A 26,484-nucleotide genomic window follows, 5' to 3' on the forward strand; every position below is an offset into this window, starting at 1 on the left:
ACATTTGAAGAAAAGACACGTAAGCGTCATGAAAAACTTTTACATTGGTGTGAATATTTTCATCAGCGGCAAGAAGTTCTGTGAGTGAGTAGTGCGGCATCGGAGGAAGACGAATTATGCCATTTTTGCTGTGTTTCCATGGAAAGGAGTCTAATTTCAATGTGTTCATTAGCTAATTAAGTCATGGGTCGGTGTGAATGTTCAACGAAGATTATTCCAGTGACACTCGCCTGGGCGCTTATCCTTGGATGCACCGGGCTTTACTTTGCATTTGTGTAAGTAGCACCCCAAAACCACTCCAACGGCAAATGTCTTCGAAAGGCAGACATCGGTTATTGGGGCTGGTCAGCAGGGATTTTACGGTTTTAAGTGCTATTTTGAACCTACCTAAGTATCCATATGGCAGAAAATAAACTGGCGTGCCCTGCTTATCGTCATTGTTGGTGTGGGTAGCGTTGTTACAGGCAGTTCCATGCCACAAGGTTTCATACCCTGTAAAAGACGGCATGTTGGGTGTGTCGACAGGCGACCTCATCAGGGCCATCGGCACTTTCGATCACAAAAGAAGAAACTCAAAAAAACAAAAGACGTTCTGTTGAAGTCATGCCGAGTTTAGCTGTCTTGCGTTTCCAATGTCACTGCTGTTTCTTTTATGGGCAAGGCTTTGGTCGTACGAATTTCCTGTAGTTTATTTCATCTCGCTTAAAGGCACAGTAAGCCTCCCGTAACCATCACAGAGCTCCCCGAGCGTCTACATACAGTACAAGCATACTTCCATTTGAACGCTCACGGAACGGGAACATCCTGGCTGCTTTCTGTCGAGCGTGAGAAATTTTCAAAGAATTTATTTTCGTGGACTTGTTCCTCTACAACAATGGCGCCTCGTTTTGGTGCTGGACGGCTGTTTTAAATATATTCAATACCGGAAATCACGCCCGGACAGTAAGCTTCCCGTAAACCATCACAGATACTGTCAGGCTTTTACACACAGTACAAACACCCTTCCATTTGAACGCTCACCAAACGGGAACATCCTAGGTGCCCTACGTAAAGACTAAAAGAGCGAGCAATTTTTAAAGAATTAATTTTGCAGATTGTCTCGAACACTTTTTGGACCCATCCTGAACTCAGGTCAAAAATGAGTTACTTCCCTTCGGGTCTCATTCTATCGATGTAAACTGGCAATAGCCGTGGATCGATGATTATCAGAATGTTTTTGGACCGTGGTGCGTTTTTGCGCTAGACCTAACTTTTAATATCTAAATAATAAATTGACAGCTTGTTACACAAACATTCTTACATAATAATTCTTTTTTCATCAAGACAAGATCAGTACAATTCGAAGTTTGAAAAAAGAAAAGCCCAGAAGCAGGGTCACGTAACAGTAGCAGACGACGGTTTATGCATATCGCCGTTCCTCTTAACAGTCAAAAGCCATCGCTAGAGTTCTTGTGAACCACAGCCGTTTGTTTCGTGCATAAAAACGTGCTATTGTAGATAAGCTGACATCGAGTCGCATTCAAATGACTAACTGACGACTACATTGTGAAAAAGGGAAACTGGATCACACGGGTTCACGATGGCTCAGGGGTAAGATAAACCACACAAAAATAAATTCTTTAAAAATTGTTCGCTCTTTACGGAGGGCACCTAGGATGTTCTCAATCGGTGAGTGTTTAAATGAAAGGGTGTTTGTACTGTGTGTCTTCTTCTTCTTTTCGATGGCCGATCACACTTGGAGTCCAGATCTTGAGATATAATTAGTGGTCTTCTGCAGCGCAGCCACTGGCCCGTACAGCTTGTTGTGCAGGGACTCCGGCAATGGCCAGATTTCCTCTCTCAGCACCTGGTGGTTCCTGCAGTCTCGTAGGATGTGGGCCGTGTCCTGCTCTGCTTCTCCACAAGAACACATGGGGGAGGGCACAACATGCAGCTTCTTGTGGAGATGCTGTGTAAAAGCCTGACCGTATCTGTGATGGTTTACGGGAGGCTTACTGTGCCTTTAATCCTCAGTTCCTGAAATTTGAAACTCTTTTTAGACTTTAGAGTGCTTTCAAAGAAGCCAAAACCTTGAAGATGATACATCACAGTTGAGCGGGGATGTAGCTCAGTCGGTAGCGCGCTGGATTTGTATCCAGTTGGCCGCTGTCAGCGTGAGTTCGTCCCCACGTTCGGCGAGAGATTTATTTCTCAGAGTCAACTTTGTGTGCAGACTCTCCTCGGTGTCCGAACACCCCCGTGTGTACACGCACGCACAAGACAAAGTGCGCACGAAAAAGATCCTGTAGTCCATGTCAGAGTTCGGTGGGTTATAGAAACACGAAAATACCCAGCATGCTTCCTCCGAAAGCGGCGTATGGCTGCCTAAATGGCGGGGTAAAAATGGTCATACACGTAAAAGCCGTGGGAGTTTCAGCCCATGAACAAACAAGCAAATTTTTATACATCACAGTTGTTTGATTTTATTTAATGGAAAACCTACAACAGCTCTTTCAGGGACAATTACAAGCACTGAACCAACTTAATAAGTAACTTGGGCATAGGTAAATAACACTAACAGGTACTGGTAGGCAGGTACACATGTATCTAATATAGATAGATCTATATTATAAAGCTGGTTTTCTGTGTGTTTGTCTGTCTGTGTGCATGGGTATGATGACAAATGGCTCCTGAACAGAGTCAGATTACATTTTGTTTGCATCGGTCAAAGCGCTTGCATTGCATTCATGATTCAATTAAGATCACAGAAATGGATCTTGCCAAAATTTTGCAGCTGTATGTACTCAAGAGCACAACACTAGGTAACCCTTTTCGCATTCGGCAAAATGTGTAAACCACCCCAAACACATATGTGCAACAAGAATTGATCCTGTATGTAACTCACTAATTGATAGACATTGAAAGAACAGTTGCTAGCAGTAGCAGATGATAATACATATGACCACAATGTCGGTCACGTAAAATGTCCTATTTAAATTCATGAAGCTGGTGAAATGTCCTATTCATGTAGATGAGGTCAGGACAATTGTCTGATTCTCCAATAAGGTGTAGCAACATCCCTGCAGAAGGGGTCAACCTAAAGTGGGTGCATTTCCTGTAGGTGTACTTCCTTCAGGCGTTTGTCCTGTATACCTGGGTGCATTTCCTGTAGCCATTCGCCGATCTCGCTCAAAGTCACGTGATGCTTTCCTTGGAAATGCATTTTGGATGTCTGTGAAGAGAAGCAGCGCTGAGGTAGACATGCGCTTGGCGCGAGATTGATTGAGCGGTAACGTACTTTCCTTCAGGAAATGCTCCTGGATGCATTCAGTTCACTACCTATGAATACAGAACAAGTCGCATTAAGCGAAATTACTACATTAAGTCAACCCGTCAAACTCACAGAATAAAATTAACGTACTGCATTTTCCCGAGGCCTTGAGCCGAGAATTCTTGTGCCACTTTCACGACAAAAGTGTGCAGAACGTGAGAAGCTAATGTAGCGCAGTAGCGTATGGCCTGCTCACATATTATATGGCTTGAAGTGACAAACCAGTATAGCGCAGCAGAGTAAAGCACTTTATAGAAAAGCGCGCTTTCCTCTATTTACATTTTTTTTTTAAATTCTGAGCTTCTTTTTAATCCAATCATAACATATAGATGCTTTTGGTATCAAGAAATGATAAAGAATAAGAAGAAATGGTTTAATTAAATCGATTTCTGAACTTTTGATTTGAATTTTCATATTTTTTATTTTCTGAGCTTGGTTTTAATCCAAATATAGCATATATGTTTTTGGAATCGGGAAATGATAAAGAATAAGATACTTTAGTCAATTTGGAATCGATTACTAAAATTTAAATTTTAATTAGAATTTTCTGATTTTTGATGACCAAATTTATTAATTCTTCTTCTTCTTCTGCGTTCGTGGGCTGAAACTCCCATGTACACTCGTGTTTTTGTACACGAGTGGAATTTTACGTGTATGACCGTTTTTTACCCCGCCATTTAGGCAGCCATACGCCGTTTTCGGAGGAAATTTATCAATTAATTTTCATGCTTCCAAGCTGAAACAGTGAAATACAATCCCGTAGTCGGGGCTTTGTCGAAGATTGCCTGGCGAAAATTTCAATCAATTTCATTTAAAAATAAGGGTGTGCAATTGATAATAATAATAATTGACAGTGCCGCCTCAATTTTCACAAAAAGCTGGATATGGCGTCGTCAAACTAAAGACATTTATCGAAAAAAGGAAATAAATGTCTGGGGATATCATTCCCAGGAACTCTCATGTAAAGTTTCATTACTAGGACCAGAAGTTCACAGTCTAGCTGTTACTTTTAGTTCCAGTTGCAGTTATTATAAACAATTTTTTTGTATAACAAGCCCACACAACAATAATTTGGTTTAGGGTGTAACCCGACTGACCCTATTTTTTCCCGCCGACTCTAAAACTTAAAAAAATAAATAAAACAGCTTTTGGCACATTTTGCGAACCATACCAAGACTTAGTGAGTAACTTAGTCTAAGGTAAGTAACCTATAAAATCGACTAAATTTAAAACAAAATCAAAAAAGCCGACCTACCGACCCTATCTTTTTTAATCACGTCGTTACCCTAAACCAACATATATATTTTTGTTTGGAGTTACTTCTGATCAAGGCTGTAGACCCATGTAGGTGAGATGCACACAGTGGTACTTGCTAATTGCAAGGCCCGTCCAGTTCCAACATGAGGACACCCCTCAATAAAGGACACCTTTATCTTGACCAAAATATGATAAACCTGTTATGACAGGCCACCTGCAGTGCAGGAATGCTGTTGGCTGGTGCAAAGGGTGTCTTTTCATAGCAGGTACCAGTGTATGTGGCTGGTGGCATTATTGAGCTAAGTGGTATGGTATGGAGAATAATTTGTCATTGTCACTGCCTCAAGGTGTGAATCATTGCTCCATCATCAACGGGGAATATTGCTACATCATTCAACTTCCTACCCCTTTTTATGTCAATAAATGAGTATATATATCTTTAGAGTCTCATTCTAGACTACTTTAGTTTTGAATTTCTGTAGTCGCAGGACAGGTTTACAAACTGAGTAACTCACCATCAAAATCCTGGCTGCTGACTTGTTCATAGAAATGAACGGGTATTGTATACAAGCCAGCGTACAATATCACATTATCACTGAGCACAGGGGGGAGGGGGGGACTGGGAGTGGCTGTCTTGCTTGCTGTGTTTTGTGGAGTGAATGAGGTGGTGACTAGGTGATCATTAAACATGGCCTGCCCAAGAGGACCACTCTGATTGACAGACACATCTTTTAAGTGTCACCGTTGTGGAGTTTGACTGACTGTGCTAAGTGCTTTTACAAAAGAGTCCGGATAATGAGCTCCGAGTCTGACACAGTGTAGCTGTAAGTGTGACTGTAAGCACCGTATTCTGCACTACTTTTACAAATGCTATTTTAGGCAGTGATCCGACGTTCAGATGACCTAATACTTCACACACACACCCCAGGATCTCCTGACAAAAGTTGTTTTTGCACAAAACCAAACGGCGCCATCTGAATACTAAGTCCCAAGCTCAGAGTCTGAGGCTTTCACTTCCAGTTACAATGCAGTGTTGTGATCCTTTCTGTCTGGTTCTCATCCTTAATGCTTCCCTGGGGTCAGGATCATTCAGACAGGGTAGCCGCTTGTGTACACCAGGGAATGGGTCCATACTGCGATGTTATATCATATATATAATATTTGTTTCTTAGCATGGCACCGTTGCAAGAGAGCTGGATATTATCCAGCGTCTGTTATTTGACATGTGATGCATTACTCATGCCACTTTGTTTGAATTTTCCCAAACTGTAAATCATGCAGGATGAGCATTTGGAAAACCAACGGGGCATTACTTGCGTGATCTGCTGTCACTTCTGTTCCCTTGAGTGGGTTAAGTCTTTGTAAAACAGAGAAATGGTTTGGTCACAATCACATTCGGTGTTACTTCTAGTTCTACTACAATTTTTTTCCCTAGTACTGTAATAGAAAACACATGCATGTTTATTTTGCTGTTATGAGAATTGAGATACAGAGGATGCTGATAATGTCTTGCATGGCAAGACATTTGACAGACAGATGTGTCACAAGCAGAAACCCTGTAGGAAGGCATGTCCTTGAGCTTGTTTCTTGTAAAGCCAGTGCGCATCAAAGGGAAAAAGATGCTTTTAAATTTAACAAAACAGGGAACACCTTGCTCAAGCGAATGTCATTTGCAGCAACAGAGAGAGATAGAGTGTTTTCAATTCCTAAAGTTATTTGAAAGTGTCCCAGAACTTGCAGAGCATGTTGCCAGGTCTTAATGTGTAATACGTCTTGTGCCTGTGGATGAGTCAACTTAAGAAAATATGAACAAGGGAGGTAGAGATAAGGAAAGGGGGGGGGAGGGGGGGTGAATCTTGCATAATGATGCTAAAACGATAGACACAGCCTTTCATTTTGAGTTGCAAAACTGTATGTGTGTCTGCGTTTAACCAGTGTTCGCTGCCAGGAAATATTTGTATACAAAGCATTACCTGCATTTACCTGAACTGACAAATGTCAACAGTTATAGTGTGCTCTTGATGTATAAATGAATACACCACACACATGGACGTATTGTTTGCTATTTTTATTCTTATTCTGTTGTGTATTGAACTGTGTTTGTTGCCCATTAATGCAAGTTACCCAGGACGTCACCTGACATCCTACAGGCAGCGAAATGGTTAATTAAATTATGTAATCTTGACAATGACATGCTTTCATTTAGGTCAACTAAAATATTCTTCTGACCCTCTTAATTGCATGACCAGCAAAGATAAAAGCTACATCTAAAAATGCATACTGTAGTGTCAACTGTCACAATAAGTGAGAGAGAAAAGGAATGTATACATGTATTATATAGAGACGAGTGCGTATAGATCTCTGTTTCAGTGTCTGTGTTGATCCGGTGCATGTGTGCAGTCTCAGCTGCTGTGGCATCTGTATTTTTAAGTATTACCTATGACTATGAGTCACTGTCATCAGATAAAGCTCAGTCACATGTATGTGAGAGTGTAAATCAAATACGTACTTCAACAGTGGAGCCCCCTTTTAAGACGTTCAAAAATCTGTGAAAATCAAATCCCCCTTTACTTTAAAAACTCGTCGCGATATAACCTTCGTGGTTGAAAACGACGTTAAACACCAAATAAAGAAAGTTTACTTTACAAAGGAAAGAGTCTTAAAATGGAGGTAAATTTACAGAGGTTATGAACACTAGAACATCCGAGAAGGCAGGGACTTTAAAAAAGTTAAAGCATGCTTATTCAATGATACATATATATGGTTTTATTGGGTTTTCTTTTATTCAAGTGTTGAAACATTGTAAACAGTAGTCAAAATATATGAATAATTTGTGTGTGTGTGAATGAGATGTTGTTGGTATAGAGATACATGTCATTTCATTTTTAGCTGTCCTTTTCTTTACTGTTTGAACCAGTGGTTATAATGTGCAGAAGTGGTTGCGTCATCTTGTGGGGATTTGCCATTTCAGGTGTCGCTACCTGTTGTGTTGGAAAGAGGGGTTTGATCTTTTGAATCTCAATTCTTGTTTAAAACAGTGAACAAAACATGTGAATCACTGCCCCTGAATGAGCACGTGTCAGTCTTTTCAGTTGTCGTTATGTTGGAAGCAATGGTCAAAAACTGAAAAGTAACGGGAGCATGCATGTCAGTTGTAATGTTGTGCATGTCTCCCAGTCCCATTTCAAGTGTCAGTAAATCACAGATGTCCCAGATCCAAAATGAGAGATGCTCGTCTGTGATTTCATGGATATATTTTGTTTTCAGATGTCTTTAACTGTTGGAAACCTACTCCTGGTCCTATGCCTTCCTAGTGATCAGAAATGAAAGATGTGTGTCTGTGATTTCATGTAGATATATTTTGTTTTCAGGTGTCGCTACCTGTTGGAAACCTACTCCTATGCCTTCCCAGTATGCCAGGGCGTGTTGGCCATCTTTGTGTTCCTCAACCTGTCCCTGGCCACCTGCATGGACCCAGGCATTTACCCCAAAGGTCAGCCATAAACACTCTTTACTTATCTCCTTTTAGTATGGCAATTAACTTCTGTGTATCACTGTATTTCTTGGATGTTGTTGTTATTTTTGTCAAGTCACAAGTGTTCTGCTGCCTTTTACATAACTGCCAACCCTCCCTGATTTTCCGGGAATCTCCCGAATTTTACAACTTCTCCCTGCTCATATTCAAGACTAAACGGTCCCTCCAGGATTTAGACTTCAGAAGGTTGGCAGCTATGCTTATAATTGCAGTAAGTGGGTTTTTTGAGTCACTTGAGAAAAAGTGACTATGTAATCGGTCAGTGTTAGTCTGTCCGGCCGGCCGGCCGTCCGGCCGTCCGTCCGGCCGGCCGTCCGTAGACACCACCTTAACGTTGGACTTTTCTCGGAAACTATCAAAGCGATCGGGCTCATATTTTGTTTAGTCGTGACCTCCAATGACCTCTACACTTTAACGATGGTTTCGTTGACCTTTGACCTTTTTCAAGGTCACAGGTCAGCGTCAAAGGAAAAATTAGACATTTTATATCTTTGACAAAGTTCATCGGATGTGATTGAAACTTTGTAGGATTATTCTTTACATCAAAGTATTTACATCTGTAGCCTTTTACGAACGTTATCAGAAAAACAAGGGAGATAACTAGCCTTTTCTGTTCGGCAACACACAACTTAACGTTGGGCTTTTCTTGGAAACTATAAAAGTGACCGGGCTCAAATTTTATGTGAACGTGACTCATTGTGTTGTGAATAGCAATTTCTTCCTGTCCATCTGATGCCTCATATAATATTCAGAACTGCGAAAGTGACTCGATCGAGCGTTTGCTCTTCTTGTTTAATTCAGGCTGGGGACATAGCAAGTACTATTAAAAAGTATGCTTTGGCAATAGACGATTTTTGGAAATAACTTCCGTTGCGAAGATGACCAACAGTGGTTCCTGCAACATAAAAGATCCAGATCCAGATCCAGAACTGTCGGATTTATATGGTTTCTTTCACAACCCATACAAATGTGACAGAGTAATTTGCGGAATTTGTCTGTTATTGCAGCTTTCTCTTTCAAGGTGTTCACAGAAATACTGGTAGGTAAAGCTAGTAAAGAGTTAAGTTGCTTGTCTGGAGTCTATTAGTAGTATGACTTTGATAAAGGGGTGAATGTTCGTATCCAAACACAAAAGTCAGATCTGATATGATGGTCTTGGCTTTTTCTTGCTAGTAGAAGTAATGCTACCTGGGTAGTTACTGGGACATAGATACAAATGAACAAAAACAGGAATGATTTGTGTCATTTATGCCCTGTGCTTGTCCAACCCTGTAAAATTGCAAGTTGGAACACGACAGTGTTGTTTAAATACGAAGCCTACATTATTCAAACAGGAGAGCAATCTTTTGTTGAGTAAGTTCAGATTTCTGTGATTGGATACCGCTGAACATTTTGTTCTGTGTGTATTTCTATTAGCATACATTTCTTTGTTTATTACAAACCAGTTTCTTTTTCTCTGCTTGAGAGAGAAGACGTGCATGCAAGTACAGTAGGTGTACGCCTCAAATACACCCCCCAAAAATAGTGCTTCAAATTAATGTGTTCAATTTGTCCCCGCTGTGCAGCCCACGAGGATGAACAAGTGAGCGATGATTTCCGGGCGCCGCTGTACAAGAATGTGGAGATCAAGGGGGTGATGGTGCGCATGAAATGGTGCACCACCTGTCAATTTTACCGCCCCCCTCGCTGCTCGCACTGTAGTGTCTGCAACAACTGTATAGAGGTCAGTGGTGCATTGTTGTTAGAGGTCAGTGGTGCATTGTTGTTAGAGGTCAGTGGTGCATTGTTGTTTGTACAGTGGAACCCCACGTTTGAGATCCAAGTTTTCAAGATGTTTTGTTAATAATGTGAACACAAGTTTTTCAAGATTTTCTGTTCATTATGGCTGTAAAATGACCTCCATTTTAAGACTCCCTGCCCTTTTAAATCCTGATCTTCTCATGTTATTGAATGTTTTCAAGAGGGGTTCCCCTGTGAGGCTGTGTAGGTGATACCCTCTGAGGGCTTGCATCAAACATTTAGGCATGTTGAGACAGATAAATGTGAGAATGTGAAAGTCACTGGTTAATCATAGTCACATGCAACGTTGAGGCATTGATTAATCCCATATTTGCTGTCAGCGGGAATCCTTTATGCCCCATGATTGAAAAACGCTGTTCTGCAGTTCTATAGTGCAAAACAAACTTTTGTAACATTCTGTATCAGGGGTGGGATTTCTTCCGTCCTAGACGGATTTCTGTCCCAGGAAAAATTTGGCAACTTTTTTTAAAAAATTGTTTATTTTTATTTTTTTTATTACCTTTTTTTTAAAAATTTAATTTAATTTATTTTTTTTAACCTTTTTTTGTTAATCCCTTGCAGCTGTTGTTTACACTGGGTTTGTGTGACCCATGTGGTTGTGCCAGGTCAGCCACCTTTCACCATGTCCAAGACCGATCTCAATAAGGTTTTAGTGACATGTAGAGGGCAGCAATATCATGTCATTTTGGGGAATGTGGCATCTTAGTTGCTATCTATTTGAAAACTCGGTTGGTTACTTAAGTTTGATGTCCTCACAGGCACAAGAGCCTATTAGGGACATGAAGTGTATAAACCTTCTTTTTTAACCTGAGCAGTTAGCCTTTTTGAAGGTGTTCAATTAAAACAAACTGACTTGAAACTTGTTTCTCATTTGGTTCAAGCTATGGTTCAACAATTATTTGAGAATATACCACCTGCAATGATAAAATCATAAGCTACAAGTACAAATGTGAAATACAAGGGAGGTGACTGATATTTCCTGTGTTTGCCTAACTTTTTGTTAGCATGGCGGTTTTCCTTTAATGCAGTAAACATTTTTTAAATCAAAGACAAAACTAGGTGATGAAATACCTTAAAGATTACACAATTTTTGACTCACATGCGAAGCAAAAGTGAGTCTATGTACTCACCCGAGTCGTCCGTCCGGACGTCCGTCCGTCCGGAAAACTTTAACGTTGGATATTTCTTGGACACTATTCAGTCTATCAGTACCAAATTTGGCATGATGGTGTATGATGACAAGGCCCCAAAAAACATACATAGCATCTTGACCTTGCTTCAAGGTCAAGGTCGCAGGGACCATAAATGTTGCCTAAAAAACAGCTATTTTTCACATTTTTCACATTTTCTCTGAAGTTTTTGAGATTCAATACCTCACCTATATATGATATATAGAGCAAAGTAAGCCCCATCTTTTGATACCAGTTTGGTTTACCTTGCTTCAAGGTCAAGGTCACAGGAGCTCTTCAAAGTTGGATTGTATACATATTTTGAAGTGACCTTGACCCTGAACTATGGAAGATAACTGTTTCAAACTTAAAAATTATGTGGGGCACATGTTATGCTTTCATCATGAGACACATTTGGTCACATATGATCAAGGTCAAGGTCACTTTGACCCTTACAGACCTGTTTACACTACACATTGAGCATAGTAAACTACGATTTTGGTCCCCAAACTACGCAACTACGCATGCTTGTCTTATACTACGCAAACGTTTCGTTTCGACTACACATTTTGACATTTTGAATACGCAAAAACGCGAGCGAGTTCCGATCCATAATTTGTACTAACCGGTTGTGTACTGCGTGCAAAACATGCCCGGCGCCCGCGAGAGTAGCGTAGTCAGTTGGTCTTGCTGCTGTTATTACAACTATCGCGGGCGTTTCAGCACATACTTTTCTGAACGCGGTCACTTCGTAGCTCATTCTTTCTGGAGGGAAAAAAATGGCTACAGCGACGAACACGGATTCAGAAGACTTTGGCGATCAACCGCCACGGAGCAAAAACAAAGAAGCTTGGTCAAACTCCCAGCAAGGCTTTTCTGCCAAAGTACTATGAGGAGCATCCATGCCTAGTTTCGTGGAGAAAAGGGAAGCATTTTGCCCACTGCACTGTGTGCAACACAGCTTTTGCAGAGAAGCACAGTGGGCTTTACGACCGTGTAACCGCCACAAGAAAAGCACTTCTCATGAGGAATTCGAGAAATCCCGACCAAAGCAGAGGAAAAATTGGACTGTTTTGTGAAGAAACCCGTGCCAGGGAAAGAAGACCAAGACAAGCTCACTTTTGAGAGATCGGTAACCAGAGCAGAGGCAATGACCTGCCATATTATTATTATTGCCGACGCAAACCTGTTCTGTTTATATATGCAAATTTGCCTTCATGTTGATACATGTACACATACTCCCAGTCCCTACTTTTTGTGACTTGATGTTCTCAGATTGTCACAGGTCTTGAATAGGGGGTCCCACTATATGAACTGCATACCCCTCAACATAGCTTTTTTTTAACAAATGCATGGGTGAAACTTTTCCGCCTTAGGGCGGAAATCCGCCAAATGAAATTGGTCAAATAAAGAATTCCTTATTTTGAAAATCGGTAATAAAAAAAAAAAATTTTAATTTTTTTTTCCGCCGGCGATCCGATCTGTATTTTCTCTAACACAGTGACCGGACATCGCTGAATCTTTGTTTCCCTGAGCGCGCGAATTATCGGACTACAGCTTGGCATTTGTTATCATTGTTTACTGTGCAAATTTGTGTGTTTGAGATACCAGGAAAGGCCTACTTTTACCCTTAAAAAGCCTGATTTTTCGGTTTTTTTCCGGGGGGCTTCGCCCCCCATGGGCCCCCTAAGAGGGCGTTGCCCCTGCACCCCACCAGGGCGTGGGCGGCCCCTGGACCCCGGCCTCATTTTCCTTATTTTTAATTCTGATCAGTTTCACCCATGCAAATGTTCCAAACTAGTTAATAATTTTTTTCTTAACAAATAAACTTAATGCTTGGCTTGTATTTTTGTGGGGGCTTTGTTTGTATTTGTATGAGGAGTATTGTTCACATTGTAATAGTTTTGTTTGGAGTGTTGAGTGTTTGTTTTAGTACGGTATAAGTAACTGTTCTGTTTTGCGGTTTGGGTTGATCAAATTGAAATACTACACATTCACCTGCCAAACTACACATTTGCCTTATTTTCACACCCAAAACTACACATGGTACATTTCAGGGGTAGGCAGGTCTGTAAAAGTGACCATATCTCATGGTAGAAAGAGCCAATAAGCACCATTGTACTTCCTATGTCTTGAATTAACAGCTTTGTGTTGCATGACCTTGGATGACCTTGACCTTGGGTCAAGGTCACATGTATTTTGGTAGGAAAAATGTGTAAAGCATGTGAGTCGTATGGGCTTTGCCCTTCTTGTTTTATTTTGTGCAGCTCCAGTTTTAAGTTTTTGTTTAAGCAAGGAGAGGCTTCTAAAACTCTTCTTGAAATTTGTTTATCACTTGTTTTTGAAGACCCCCTAGCAAGAGTGAGTAAATTTTAAGGGGCTTATTGTCCGTCAGGTCTCAATTGCCTATATTGGACATGAATTGGTTTATACGATTCGAGTTTTTACGCCCTCACGGCTTTTGATGTATGCGTGTTTAGGTGGTATCAGCCATCTGCACTTATGGTAGAATGACCAAGATCTTTAACGTGCCATTGTGGTGACACGGGGGTGGGAGATGGATACCGTCTCTGGGTCTGCACATAAAGTTGACCCGTGTCCGGCCCGGCCCGGATTCGAACCAGCGACCTTTCGATCACAAGCCCAGTGCTCTACCACCTGAGCTACCCGGGCCCCCTAGCAAGAGTGATGCAACCTAACACCTTTAAGTATAGAGGTTTTTGATTTTGTGCATTCATCCCCACTTATTTTTTTAATTTTTGTTTGTTTGCTGTTTTCAGTTTTAAAGCTGGGAGAGGCTCAAATAGCCCCTCTTGAATTGCTCAAATTCATTTTCAGCTGGTCAGTTACAAATACCTTCAAGGTTACAAGATTTATATATTATGCATCTCTAAAAAGCTTGTTTGTTCTAAGATTTAGAGTCAGGAGAGGCCACCTAAACCCTCCCTATAATGCTAAAATTAATTTTCGGCTGGGGGGCACTGCCCCCCTAGACCCCCCAGCAAGGGCGCTGCCCCTGCGCCTCGCCGGAGTCTTGGCGGCCCCTGGACACCGGCCTTCCAAAATGTTCAGTCCTGGCAACATTTTGGGCTCCCACCCATGGATTATTTCATGAACAAATTTACACAGTGTAGACATGTCAAGAGTCAGCCTGAGTATCTGTCTCCAGTCTTGGCACAAACAGGTCACACACACACTCTCTTGTGTGCATGTACTTTTCAAGTGTGTAAATACAAGGAAATATTATATAATACTGATATGCTTTGAGTTAAAATTAGATGATCTCTTAGTTATTTATCCCTTTAACACTTTGCTTTTTGTTGCAGACATTTGACCATCACTGTCCATGGTTGAACAACTGTATAGGACGTCGCAATTATCGCTACTTTTTTATGATGCTGATGTCGCTGGCAGTTCACATGACCAGCATTCTAGCGCAGAGCATCGTCTACATTCTAGACCACAAGGGCGAGCTCTCTAAGCCAGGTCCCATCATTGCGTATCCTTTCTTGTGACATGATCATCTGGATTGAAAGAATGTGTGCTGATAAGTGTAATTGTTGTGTTTCTAAATATCTGGCTGCTGGGTATGGTACATTTAACTTTCAGCGTGTAGTTTGGATCTTGAGATTAATTTGTAAGACTGTTTGAAACAGATTTATTGTGCATAAATGACACAATGCGCATGTTGCAGTTGCTGAATGAACCATGCCAGTGGAAGTGTGCTTTGTGCCATCTGTGCACGGTGCTGCTTCACGGTGTAGTAGTTTAGCAGGATATTGTGGCTTACAGCTGTACTGTGCAAATTCCCTTTGGGGTCAACACTTAAAATCAGGTCTTGAAAAGGAGATATATTTACAGATTTTATGAACAAAACAAATCTGAGAAAGCAAGGCCATAAAACAGGAAAAGTTAAAAAAAAAAATCAAAGTCTTAAAAGGCGGGTTCCATTGTACCAGGCACCAACTGTGTCCAGCTCGCTGCGTGTAGTCTTGCTGCGTCATGTTAGCAGGGCCTGAAGAGGTTTACTGGCTAAATAGTTTTGCACCATGTCTACTCCAAATTTGGAGTTGTTAGTGCTTCAAAAGTCTGAGAACAACAGCAAATGACCTGATGCTGCAGGTGTTTGGTTTAAACTAAATTTATTCCGGAAAGACAGGGTGACATATATAGTACGATATGAACATTTGTGTTACCACACAACAAGCTAAGCTTATACTGGTGTTTGCATGGCCTTGAGAAGGATCACTGATGTAGAATGCTTGTTAAGAATTGTTAAGAGGTAAGGGTCTTTCCTGGCAAAATTGAAAAGGCATAGCTAAAAATGTCCACCAAATACCCGTGTGACTTGGAATAAAGGCCGTGAAAGGTGAATGCTCGCCCTAATAGGCTTGAGGTTTGCTGGCCGATGTGAATGCGTGATATATTGTGTAAAAAATTCCATCTCACACGGCAGAAATTAATATGTAAATCGCCGTGAGCTCTTGTGAGAAACGGCGATTAATAAATGTCCATTATTATTATTATTATGTTCCTTAAGCCAGTCTAGTATCATTGTTGTGTGTGTCATAGCTCTCTCCACAGTGCCCGTCTTTGGCTTGACTGGCTTTCACATTGTCCTCGTGTCCAGAGGGAGAACCACAAATGAACAGGTCAGTTCACAGGTATATGATCTTACAAGGTTTTTTTTATTATCCTTCACTAACCTTGTCGACGCCTGTTTTTAACCGCTTGCTCACCTTTATATTATAAACCGACCATATGGCGTCATCGCCCCCCCAAAAAATCTTCAAAATTTTCCAAAACCATTTGGATTTCTGGGTAGGGAAATCATTTTGTGAAATGATGTTGGTGCCTTTCGGCGATTGGTCAATGCATTTTGGAGCTGGAGTGGCAACATAATGTTGGTCACACTTGAGATTAATGCTACTTGACTTTGCTTACTAAACTGATATGAAGTGAACAGGAGCATAAGGGCAGTTTTCAACTTGACTTACCTCCAACAGTAAGATGGACAGAAGATGCAGTACACATATACCAACGGAGCGACTCTGAAACCGACGAGTCGATACTGACCCCCATGCTCGAGAGCTCACGTGTAATACTCGTTTCTCTTTTTACCCCTTGAGACAGTAAGTCGGGTTAGCTCAGGGGTTGGGGGGGGGGGGGGGGGGTGTTGGGCGGGTTTGTGTGAAATGGAATGCAATTTAATTTTATGCACCATGAGAGTTTTGATATGATGAGTCTCACTGCATTCTGGAATATGGGGGCTTCACAGAATATGTATGCATGCATAGTCTGATAGTGTTCGAGCATTGGTGTTTTACCTTTTCACAGGAAAGGAATTTTGAGCAAACTAATGCAAGGAGAGAATTGTAAGTGATTATTGGTGCCTGGCATATTCTACAGCCGGCATGACACTTCTTTGGGAATCTTCCATGTCATTGTTAGAAAAGCATGAAGCAAATGGAGTTAACCGCAATGTTTTCTAAATTCATTATTATTTTCAAAGCACAGGTATGTTAATTGTTTTACATCTGTTGTTTTGCAGGTGACGGGAAAATTCAAAGGGGGTTTGAACCCGTTTCATCGAGGCTGCTGTACAAATTGCAGTTATGTTTTATGTGGCCCCCACTGGCCCAAGTGAGTGCCTGTTTCTTCTTTTCTTTTTTTGATGAGTAGTCGAATCGATTGACACTGTTATCTTCTATAAACTAGATGAGGGTTTTTTTCTATTAAGTATCACACCCTTTTTAGATTCCATTCAAATGTAGTCCCCGATTTTCTTGTGCAGGGATCAAAATTCCATTTGTTAGAGCTGGTTCAAATTCTGTAATCTTGAAAGGAAAAAGGAGAGCAAAAGTATTAAATAACTTTGACATCTGAAGTTTAGGTTCAAGGCATGTTTCAATATGAAGGTTGTGAAGAAGAAAAGTTCCCCTTTCACCTCGATGTAATATTTAAAGTGTGTGCATTTTTCCAGAGTCTTCTTCAAAAGACACAAAGAATATGAAAAGAAGCATATGCTTTTAAAAATACAAAATAATAAGGTAAATGGATCCGTTATTTGCAGTGGCACACTGTAACAAGTTTTGAATAATTAAGGACACCTTTAGCTAGCTTCTCAACAGGAGAATTGGATTTATGTTTGTTAAATAGTTGCAGAGAAACAATTCTGATGATTAAGGACACATTAAGATCTTGATGTTCTAACAAGTTTTATTTGCCAAAGAGAAAGACTCTGACACATACTATTATTTTTTGTGTTTGCAAGATAATTAGTTTAATTTGTGTTGCTATTGTGAACTATGAGTTCGTACAATGGTTCCTTTTACATGGTGGTAAGTTGAAAGGTTTGTAAAGTGAAAAAGATTGTTATGGAATAAAACCTAACGTTTGAATTTGTTTTGTTTTTTTCCCCTTCAGTCAAATGGGAAGGGATTTTCACTGCTGTTCAGTGTTGAAGCATTAACCTTTCAGTTAATAGGAACACAGTGTTGTTTCATGAAGGCAAGCACATTTTAAAGAAGAAATTTATCTTGCTTAATGTCACGTTAAGATCAAAATATGCTTTTTTTTTTAAGGTTTATTGCATTAGTATTTCATGAAAAGCACACAGATTATTTTTATTGGAAAGTTAGATTTATTTTTGTGATCTGAATATACTGTGAATAGAGTCTTTCTCTTGAAGTGCCTTTTTAATCCTGGAGCAAAACATCCCAAAACAAGCTTTGCTTTTGGGTTAACATATGCTTTGGTGTCCTTAATTTTCGGTTTTGTCCTTTGTTACTATGTTAGATTTTGTTTGTTTGTGTGCCTGCAGTTCTGTACTGTGTGTCTACACAGTTTTTGATTATCTTTTTTTTTTAAGGGTTTACAGTGGAGTCCAGCTATAACGAACCTGGGTATAACGAAATCCCTCTTTTAACAAACTGCCATTGATTTCCCGGCAGACAGCCTTCTATTTCTTACTTGTTACTTTCCGGCTACATCGAACCTTTTGAACTCATTTGCATAACGAACCCCTCTTTTAACAAACACGTTTGCATCGCACCAGAGCCGTTTTGTCTCTAAAAGTCACAAGGCTACAACGAACTGATGTCAATAATTGTCTCCAAAGACAAAAATACACAAACACAAGTGCACATCACGTGATGAGCGAACTCAACAAACTAACAGCGGGAGGTGCACGGAACAGATCGAACCAAAACCGAAAGTTGTGGTGACGTCATGACATTTTGCGATGTACGTCAGCGAAGCTCGTGCACATGTGGTCTGTCTTGCTAAAAACAATGGCTGACGAACATGGTTTCGAAATCTGGAACTGTTTTTTTGTTTTCTTCGATCCGTGACCGAGTGACGCGATATAGAACCACACGTTCGTTTGAATCAATACTCTCCTCAGGCAGTGAAGTCTCCTAAATTGCTCAACACTATGGACAGTCCGGAGTTCAGTTATGTCCCGTGAATGAGCGAGTCAAAGTTTTATCGTGAAAACTGACGCTTTTCATGCACCTCCCGCTGTTAGTTTGCCTCTCTCCATGGATTATATTATGAAGCTGTTGAAAACATGCAGAGATTGTACTCTCCAAGGAAAGATCGATGGGACGATCATTTGAAGGTGATTGGGAAAACTTGTCTTGAGGCCAGCGAATTACTGATATAACAAACTAAAATGTATCTCCCTTGAGATTGGTTGTACCCGGACTACACTGTATATACGTAGGAGTGGTTCTGACTCAGTGTTGGTTTTCTTTTGCATCCTGCTTGGATTTTTTCTTTGAAGAGAATGTGTTCCTGATTGTATGAGTGTTTTTGTAAACAGACAATGCACTTTCGAATTTACAGGTAATTTTGGAGTTATGCTTTATTCTTTGGTAAGGCTGTATTATTTTACTGAGTGTTTACAATTTCTGTTTTCAGAGAAGGAACGTCATTTATTTGCTCTCTGCCTCTGTCTGTTTTGTACGTTCTCTCTCTGCCTCTGTCTGTTTTCTTGTTTCTTTCTTTAATGTTGCTGTTGCAGAAACATTTGATTCAACCCTGAAATGCACTTCACCCAAATAGCCGTACAGTCATGCTGCGAGGAGATGGAAGCTCAACATTTATTTCTTATTTTTCTCAGGTTGGTGTCATACATTCCCCGAACGAGAACAATTCACATCGACTCATCGAAGGTGACGTATGTTGCCGCGGAGAAAGACGTCAAGATCCGGGTGGAAGCGAGCACAACAGCCAATGGAGTTCGACATCATAGCCCCGTGGTCAGCAAAAGCGTGAGTAAATTATAAGGTTGTATACCATTTTCCGTTTTTCTCCCTCCAACTCTCTTCTTCCCCCCCTGTCATCGTGGCTGTGCATCTTTTGACGAATCTGTGTGTACGGCCGACTTGACTTGTGCCCTGCCATCTGCCCGTGTAGTCGTCTTTTCACCCTTCCTCTACGTACGTACATACGTATGTATGTACTGTGGCATGGTATAGTATGATGTGGTGAGTTCTGTTTTTCTGTCAGTTTTATTTGTCCAGTGAGCAAGTTTTGGAGAACGCCTTTGAAGTATCATGATTGGTAACTTTTTTTGGACAATGCCTATGTTTATTGCCAGAATTTTGCAAATTTTGTGGGGTAAGAAATGGGGAAAAAATTGTCGATTAGATAGAAAGGACAGTTTTGGACTTCTTTTTTTTGGTAGCAAAAGAAGCAGAGAAGATACTTTAGAAAGGGAATCTGCAATGTAGGTGGAAAAACAGAGGTTGATTTACATACATTGGAATATTTTACACATGAACTCTTTGTCTAAGTGATTGAGTTTGAACAAGTAGGAGAACATACAAGCATCAACTTTTTTCTTGCCATATCTATGCAAACAACGGTGATGTGATCCTTCTCTCTGGCTGTCGACTAGTGCTTCTTTTCCGGACACAACTGTCAGGATTTTCAGAGGTCTGGAAGAGTAAGAACCCCTGTACCTCAGACAAGGTTTTCACAACATCCGGAGCATGTTCCACGCTTCTGACCGGCTGTATCCTGCGATCGGGACGAACAACTGATGATATGTATGCTATGCAGCGTGCGCTAAATATGATGCCATTTTGTTTCGAAAATATAATGATCGGAGCTATGAATTGTCACTGATAGCTTGCTGATCACTGGAAGTGTTCGCTAAGTACGTGACTGATGTTTATGCTATGCAGCATGCGCTAAATATGATGCAGTTTTCTTTCAAACTTATAATCATTGGAGCCAAGAAATGCCACCAATGGCTTACTGATCACTGGAAGTGTTCGCTAAGCACGTGTGTTTTCCTAAACTTCCTGACCTCAAGCAAAACCCACGTGACCTCGATCAAAACATCGTTGTGATACGTGCCAGCGATCGTTTCCACAACAAATTCTGAAGTCTGATGAACTTGTGAACACTGATTTTTAAAAGAAAGGGTATCCTAGTGTGTGTGCACTGCATGACATACACATCAGAGTTAGGTTTTTGTCCCTATCGCAGGATACAGCCGATCAGAAGTGTGGAACATGCTCTGGATGTTGTGAAAACCTTGTCCAAGGTATAGGCTTCTTGCTCTTCCAGACTGCTGATAATCCTGACAGTTATTTTCAAAAATTTAGGAAGCATTCTTGAAATGCTGATTTTGTAAGCTTAGTTGGAAGGACATGACATTTTTTTGTCTGCACTGGAAAGTATTTGCAGATGTGATGAAAAGTGTCTATTTTTGTTTGGTTTATTATTTATTTCTTCTTTTGGAATGGTGCTTGTGTTTAGATGAATTTTCTGACATTTTTCAAGAAAGGGATTCTATTTTTTGTTGTGTTAGGGTTCCAGTATTTGCCAACGGCTGGCAGGCATTGTTAATGTTATTCTTTCTTTGAGACTTCTTCCGTCTTGGTCGTCTTGTTATCCATTGTTCACTGTGTCACTCACACCAACTTGCTCGCATGCTAGGCATTGATTTCACTGTCATAACAAACATGCAGTACATAAAGTCACAATTTGTTGTAGCTTTGTGATTTGGCTTTTTTTGTTTTTTTCAAAAGTGAGACAGTAGGTATGCATGATTACATTTTATCCACATCAGGGGAGAAAAAAACCCATGTGGAAGTGTTATACGTAAACAGAAGTTGGTATTTTTTCCCTTTATTTTTGCAGATTGGGAGAAATTTAAGCAAAGAAGTATGACCAGATGACAACAGAAAGTGAACATTGGTCTTTATTTCTTGTGTACTCTGATTGTTAGTGTTCTTATTTCTGTTGAGTGGGATAGGTGTGTGTCACCAAACTTTTTTGCATCCAAAAGAAAATGATTTTGTATTTATTGTGGAATTGTTTAATGTGTATCTTTACTGAATTGAAACACGTTCCGTTGCTTTGCTTTTAACTGTGATGTATTTGCATTCAGTGCATGCAAACCCTTCATGTGATTTTTAATATGCACATACGGTTGGGTATAAGGCATGGTCTTTTTAACTGTATTCATATTGCTTTGATTCTTTACATTTAAAAAATATGGGAGATCAATTTTGTGTTGATATGACAGGGATGTTGCTACAAATTCATACCTGTAGGACAAATGTCCTGAGTTCTTCAGCATCAATAGGACATTTGACCGCTTTCAGAAAGTGTAATAGGACATTATGAGTTTGCGCCAAACAGCTTATAACACATTCCATGGAATTGTTCCAAAGTCATGCGCCCACACACACACGCACACACACCCACGCGCGCGCTGTAGAACACACACATAATATAGTAAATACATCAACACAGTGTGCGTATAATGTTGTATTTGTTTAGTTTCAAAGAAACCACAAAAAAGAAACCAACATGAACAACTTCAGAGCTCTTACTTTGATTACAAACTGCATGATTTGGATAAAAGTTGAAAAACAAAATGATCGGTTTGATCTAATGCTGATCTTTTGCAGGCTTTAGTTGGTTTTTTTCAGCGGCATAATTCAGTGCTTCGTCTCGTATCGAAAACAAAAGCAGACGACAAATTTAGTCAGTTGGAGTTGTCTCCTGTAGCATGCACTGATCTAAAAATAATGCACTATTTTTAGATCAGTGCGCTGCACCGAGGCGGTTATACCCAAACGGCGCATACCGCAAACGGTTCGGGAATTCCCGACAAAAGAAAAGATCAGCACGCGGCACTGGCAACTTCAGTGTCAGCTGAACACGAGAGCTTTCGGTCTTTTAGAAGATTTGTATCTTGAAATTTAAATTAACGAATATTGCGCTGTCCAAAGGAATGGAGTACATATCGGACAATGACCACGCTCAGGCTAAAACGATAGGACATCTGACCGACATGCGGCAATGTGAATCGGACATTTGGGGATTTTCATCGTTATATGTCTGATGTCCGACGCCTAACGACATCCCTGATATGACATCAATAAGAAATTAATATGTAAGCGCCTAGGGCTATATCTAGATTAGGCGCATAAAAATGATCACAATAATAATAATAATAATGACATCATCAACAAGTTTTTAGGTTTTTTTCGCATGAAAGAAAGTGAAGTGATGAGAAGTATTATTGTTCAGACCATTAGTTGACACACAATCTCACATGGATGAGACCATTAGTTGACACACAATCTCACATGGATCTTAAAAGATTGTGTCCCTCTCGTACCAAACATGAACAGCCTGGCTGCTTCCTGGGTGGGAATTTTGTTCTAAATTAATTTTGCAAATGAGTCCTCCAAAATCTACAGAATCAGTTTAACAGAAGAAGAAAAATTCTGCACCACGTAGGAAGCAGCCAGGCTGACTATTTTCCGAATGTGTGACAGTGAAAGGGGGCCCTGGTAGCTCAGTTGGTAGAGCACTGGACTAGTGATCCTGGGGTGATGGGTTGGAATCCGGGCCGGGACGGGACGGACACGGGTCAACTTTATGTGCAGACTCAGAGACGGTATCCATGTTCCACCCCCGGGTCACCACAGTGGCACATAAAAGACCTCCGTCATTCTGCCATAAGTGTAGGTGGCTGATTACATCTAAACACGCATGCACCAGGGTAGCGCAACTCAGTTGCTGCTAGCTTTCCACTGGGAGGGGGCGACTTTTTGCAGCGATGGGACAGTGAAGTTATGAGAAGAAAAAAAAATCCGGCCACTCTGGTCCCACGTGACAGCCTGGCCAGGTGTGTGGTGCAAGTGATAGTGTACACGTGACACAGGTGGGAAAGTAGGTTCAAAACCTGCTGGTTGAATTGCAAGTCTCTCTTTATCTTCTGCCTGTCTTTTCCCTTTGTTCTCCTGAACAAGGGGTCAGCACCTCTGTCCCTGAGGTTAAGAGCAAAATGAACAACAGTTTGACCGGATTTGGGGTGGAGTGGATGGCCTTAAGGAGAACACTTTCTTTGGGAGAGAGGGGGGGGGGGGGTTGAGTTAGCATGTTGATTGCTATCAGCTATCAAAGAAAGATTGCCGATAATGGGTGTAGTTTCACGTAACCAATGTGTGAATGTCTGTACTTTGAAAAATGCCAAGAGAAAAACCAGTGTGTGTGTGTATGTCGGATATTGCCAGGAATTGCTATTGTTGTGGGTAGCTTGTGTGGGAGTGTCTGTACTTTCAAATATTGCACCAAGTAACCAGTGTGTGTGTGTCTGTGTGTGTGTGTGTCTGTGTGTGTGTGTGTGTGTGTGTGTGTGTGTGTGTGTGTGTGTGTGTGTGTGTGTGTGCAAAACATTGCCAGCAGGTAACCAGTGTGTGTTGTGTGTGCAGCCCACGTCTCCTACTCCAGTAGACCCGTACTTTGATAAAGGCAGCCAGTCTCTGGACTGTGAGCCCTCGCCCCCTGCTCAACGGCGACTGGGTTCCTACAACAACCTCTACGACGGCTCCCTGCCCCCGCCCAGCAACCCCACCTCTGTGGGGGCCTCTCTCAACGCCGCTCGGAGACGCGGTGACAGCAACCACAGCCTGCGGGGGGCAGACAACCACCACCACCACCATCACCCGGCGCCCGCCCCACCAGCCAACATCTACCAGAGAGCGGCGTCGGCTTCTCCTCACAGGCACCATGAGCGTCGGGCTCCTATGAGCACCGGCGAAGACATCAGCCCTCGCTCGCCCTCCAACGGCAGTAGTCTGCCTACCAGCCCCAGCGGGGAGCGCTTATCGTCGCGCCCCAAAGCCAACCCGCGCGGAGGTGCCTGGGACGCAGGGGGCGGGGGAAGTCTGGGCCGGGTAGGGGAGGGTGATCGCCGCCCGAAAGCACCCAAGCCCATCACGGTCATATCCCCGTACACGACCTCCCCCCCTGTCTTCACTCCGTCCCCTGTCCCGCCTGGCAAAGAGAGCTTCACCTACAACCCTGCCATCCCCTCCCCCGCCACGGTGGTGAAAGACAGGCAGAGGACGTACTATCCGGCTAGGAGCAAGTCCAGGGAGAGTCTTAACCGCTCCAGAGACAACATGTCGCGCTCGCGGGAGTACCTCAGCCGCTCCAGGGAAGGGTTGTCGTATTCTGAGGACTCCCTGGGCCGCTCTCGAGAAGCCAGCGTGTCATCGTATAACTCAAACTCAATGGTGGGTAGGGGGAGGGTACCGCCTGTGTTCAACCACACAGGGTCCCATCCCCGCGGCCCCCTGCAGTCCTCCCGCTCTTGTGACGGGCCTGACGGACCGGGGTCGCCTGGTTTTGTGCAGGCGCTGCAACAGACAGAGGCCGCGGAGTTCAGAGAGCGGGAGACCATGCAAAACAGCCGCTCAAGACGCATGCGTAAAGAGAGCAGCAGGAGTGTGTATGACACGGCCACCTCGTACGAGGCCTCCGTGTGATGTGTGTGGTTGTTGTGTTGAGTGTGACGACATTGTCCCGGGGTTCTGTGGGAAACTCTGACTGCACAAGTGTCCAGCCGAGGCAGCTTGCTTTTTGCAGGAAAGGAGTGGACGGGTGGGGTCCCTGCCACTCTTAGCGTGCTACTTCTGGCCCGTACAGAACGCAAGGTGTTTCCTCCCCCCCCTCGGTTTTATTTATTGATTTTCTCCTTCTTCCCCTACCTGGCTTGAGAAGGAAAGTCGTGGGACAGGGTGCCCCCCCAGGTCAACCATATCTCCCTTCGCCAGTGGTCTTAACGTGGGTCAACCGTGAACAAATGGGAAGGGCTTGAACAAATTTGTATCAAACTGTCCATGTTACGTTTAGAGCTCTTGTGAACAGTAACACACGAAATAATGGAAAAAAGACATTGACACAGAAGAGGTTGTTTGATTGCTATTGTCTGTGATGTGTCGATATTTTTGGTGAAAATGAGGTGTGGAATGTGGACTTGTGGATATTGTTTCTTTTCTTAACATTTTGTTGTCAAGCAAGAACAGTATTACAAAGTATGGAGAAAGAGTCAACGCAGTATATTTTGCTTATTTATTACCAGTCTTTTTGTTAGTCAGGCCAGATTTGAATGAAATGTGTTAGGTTTGTGTTAGCTGAGTACAGAGGCAACTGAACAAGAGAGGATAACAACGAATGCTAAACAAAAATGATGTGATAAAATGCAAGTTGCCCAGTAAATTATGACATGCACAAACAGCTCCAGGCACAGAGAAGTAGGACAGATTTTTGTGTCGGGCTACCAAAATGAAGGGTCAAAATGGCAGCATGTTTATTGAAAAAGAAAGCTGAAGAGCAGATTGATGACAGAAGTTTATTCAACCAGTTTTACCAAACTGTTGATCACTCATTAACAATTATCACAGTTAAATGGAAAGTCAGCAGAATTGATTGATTTCACTTTTTACTAGACAACAGGCAAAGAGGCCACTGAAATTCGTTTTTGAATGCTGAGCCACAGATTGACATTGTGGAGATTTTACGTACAGTCAAATCCTGCACAAAACACAAGTCTACAAGAGTTGATCAAGACTTAAATGGGGTTCAGTCTATGTCTGCTTTTATCAATGACCTTGCGGCAGTGGTAGACAAATACGGTGTAGCTTGTTTTTTTTTTTTAAATGACCGTACAGAGGTAGACAAGGCGACTGGTTGTGATGCTGGCAGACGGGGATGAATACACCGTGACGCACCATATCAGCCACTGCGTGATTTGAAGGGAGAGTAAACTGACGTTTTATTGACACTCCTGTGATACTTCACAAAATTATGCTGTGTGTGTGTGTGTGTGTGTGTGTATGTGTGTGTGTTTGTGTGTGTGCATGCATGTGTGTGTGTGTGTGTTTGTGTGTGTGTGTGCATGCATGCATGTGTGTGTGTGTGTCACAGTGTGTGCATGTGTGTGTGTGTGCATACATTGTGTGTGTGTGTGTGTGTCATCTCAACAGTGTTAAACTGAAAAAATATATAGGTTGTGTGTGAAGTTTTAAGCTGACACGAAAAGGCCAGTTGTTGAGAACGAGTTGTGTAGTCCATTGAAGTGTTGAAGTAAG

General features: G+C 41.8%; 1 protein-coding gene across 1 annotated transcript; it reads left to right on the forward strand.

Annotated features, from left to right (window-relative positions):
• The first annotated feature begins 74 nt into the window (after positions 1–74).
• Positions 75–26,177, forward strand: LOC138976664 (palmitoyltransferase ZDHHC5-like). The gene is made up of 8 exons (XM_070349539.1): positions 75–275; positions 7,939–8,060; positions 9,668–9,825; positions 14,398–14,570; positions 15,621–15,723; positions 16,623–16,714; positions 19,197–19,347; positions 23,821–26,177. Exons 1-8 carry the CDS (start codon positions 184–186, stop codon positions 24,877–24,879), a joined length of 1,950 nt encoding a protein of 649 aa, XP_070205640.1. The 5' UTR covers positions 75–183; the 3' UTR covers positions 24,880–26,177.
• Positions 26,178–26,484: the final 307 nt, after the last annotated feature.

The sequence above is a fragment of the Littorina saxatilis genome, linkage group LG9 (assembly GCF_037325665.1).
Source record: "Littorina saxatilis isolate snail1 linkage group LG9, US_GU_Lsax_2.0, whole genome shotgun sequence".
NCBI lineage: Eukaryota > Metazoa > Mollusca > Gastropoda > Littorinimorpha > Littorinidae > Littorina > Littorina saxatilis.

Bases quoted from the DNA above. Each gene is read 5' to 3' on its own strand.
- LOC138976664 (XM_070349539.1), top strand. From the start codon at position 184: ATGGGTCGGTGTGAATGTTCAACGAAGATTATTCCAGTGACACTCGCC. The intron at 276-7,938 runs GTAAGTAGCACC...TTTTGTTTTCAG, and splicing joins GGGCTTTACTTTGCATTTGT to GTGTCGCTACCTGTTGGAAA. The intron at 14,571-15,620 runs GTATCCTTTCTT...AAGCCAGTCTAG, and splicing joins AAGCCAGGTCCCATCATTGC to TATCATTGTTGTGTGTGTCA.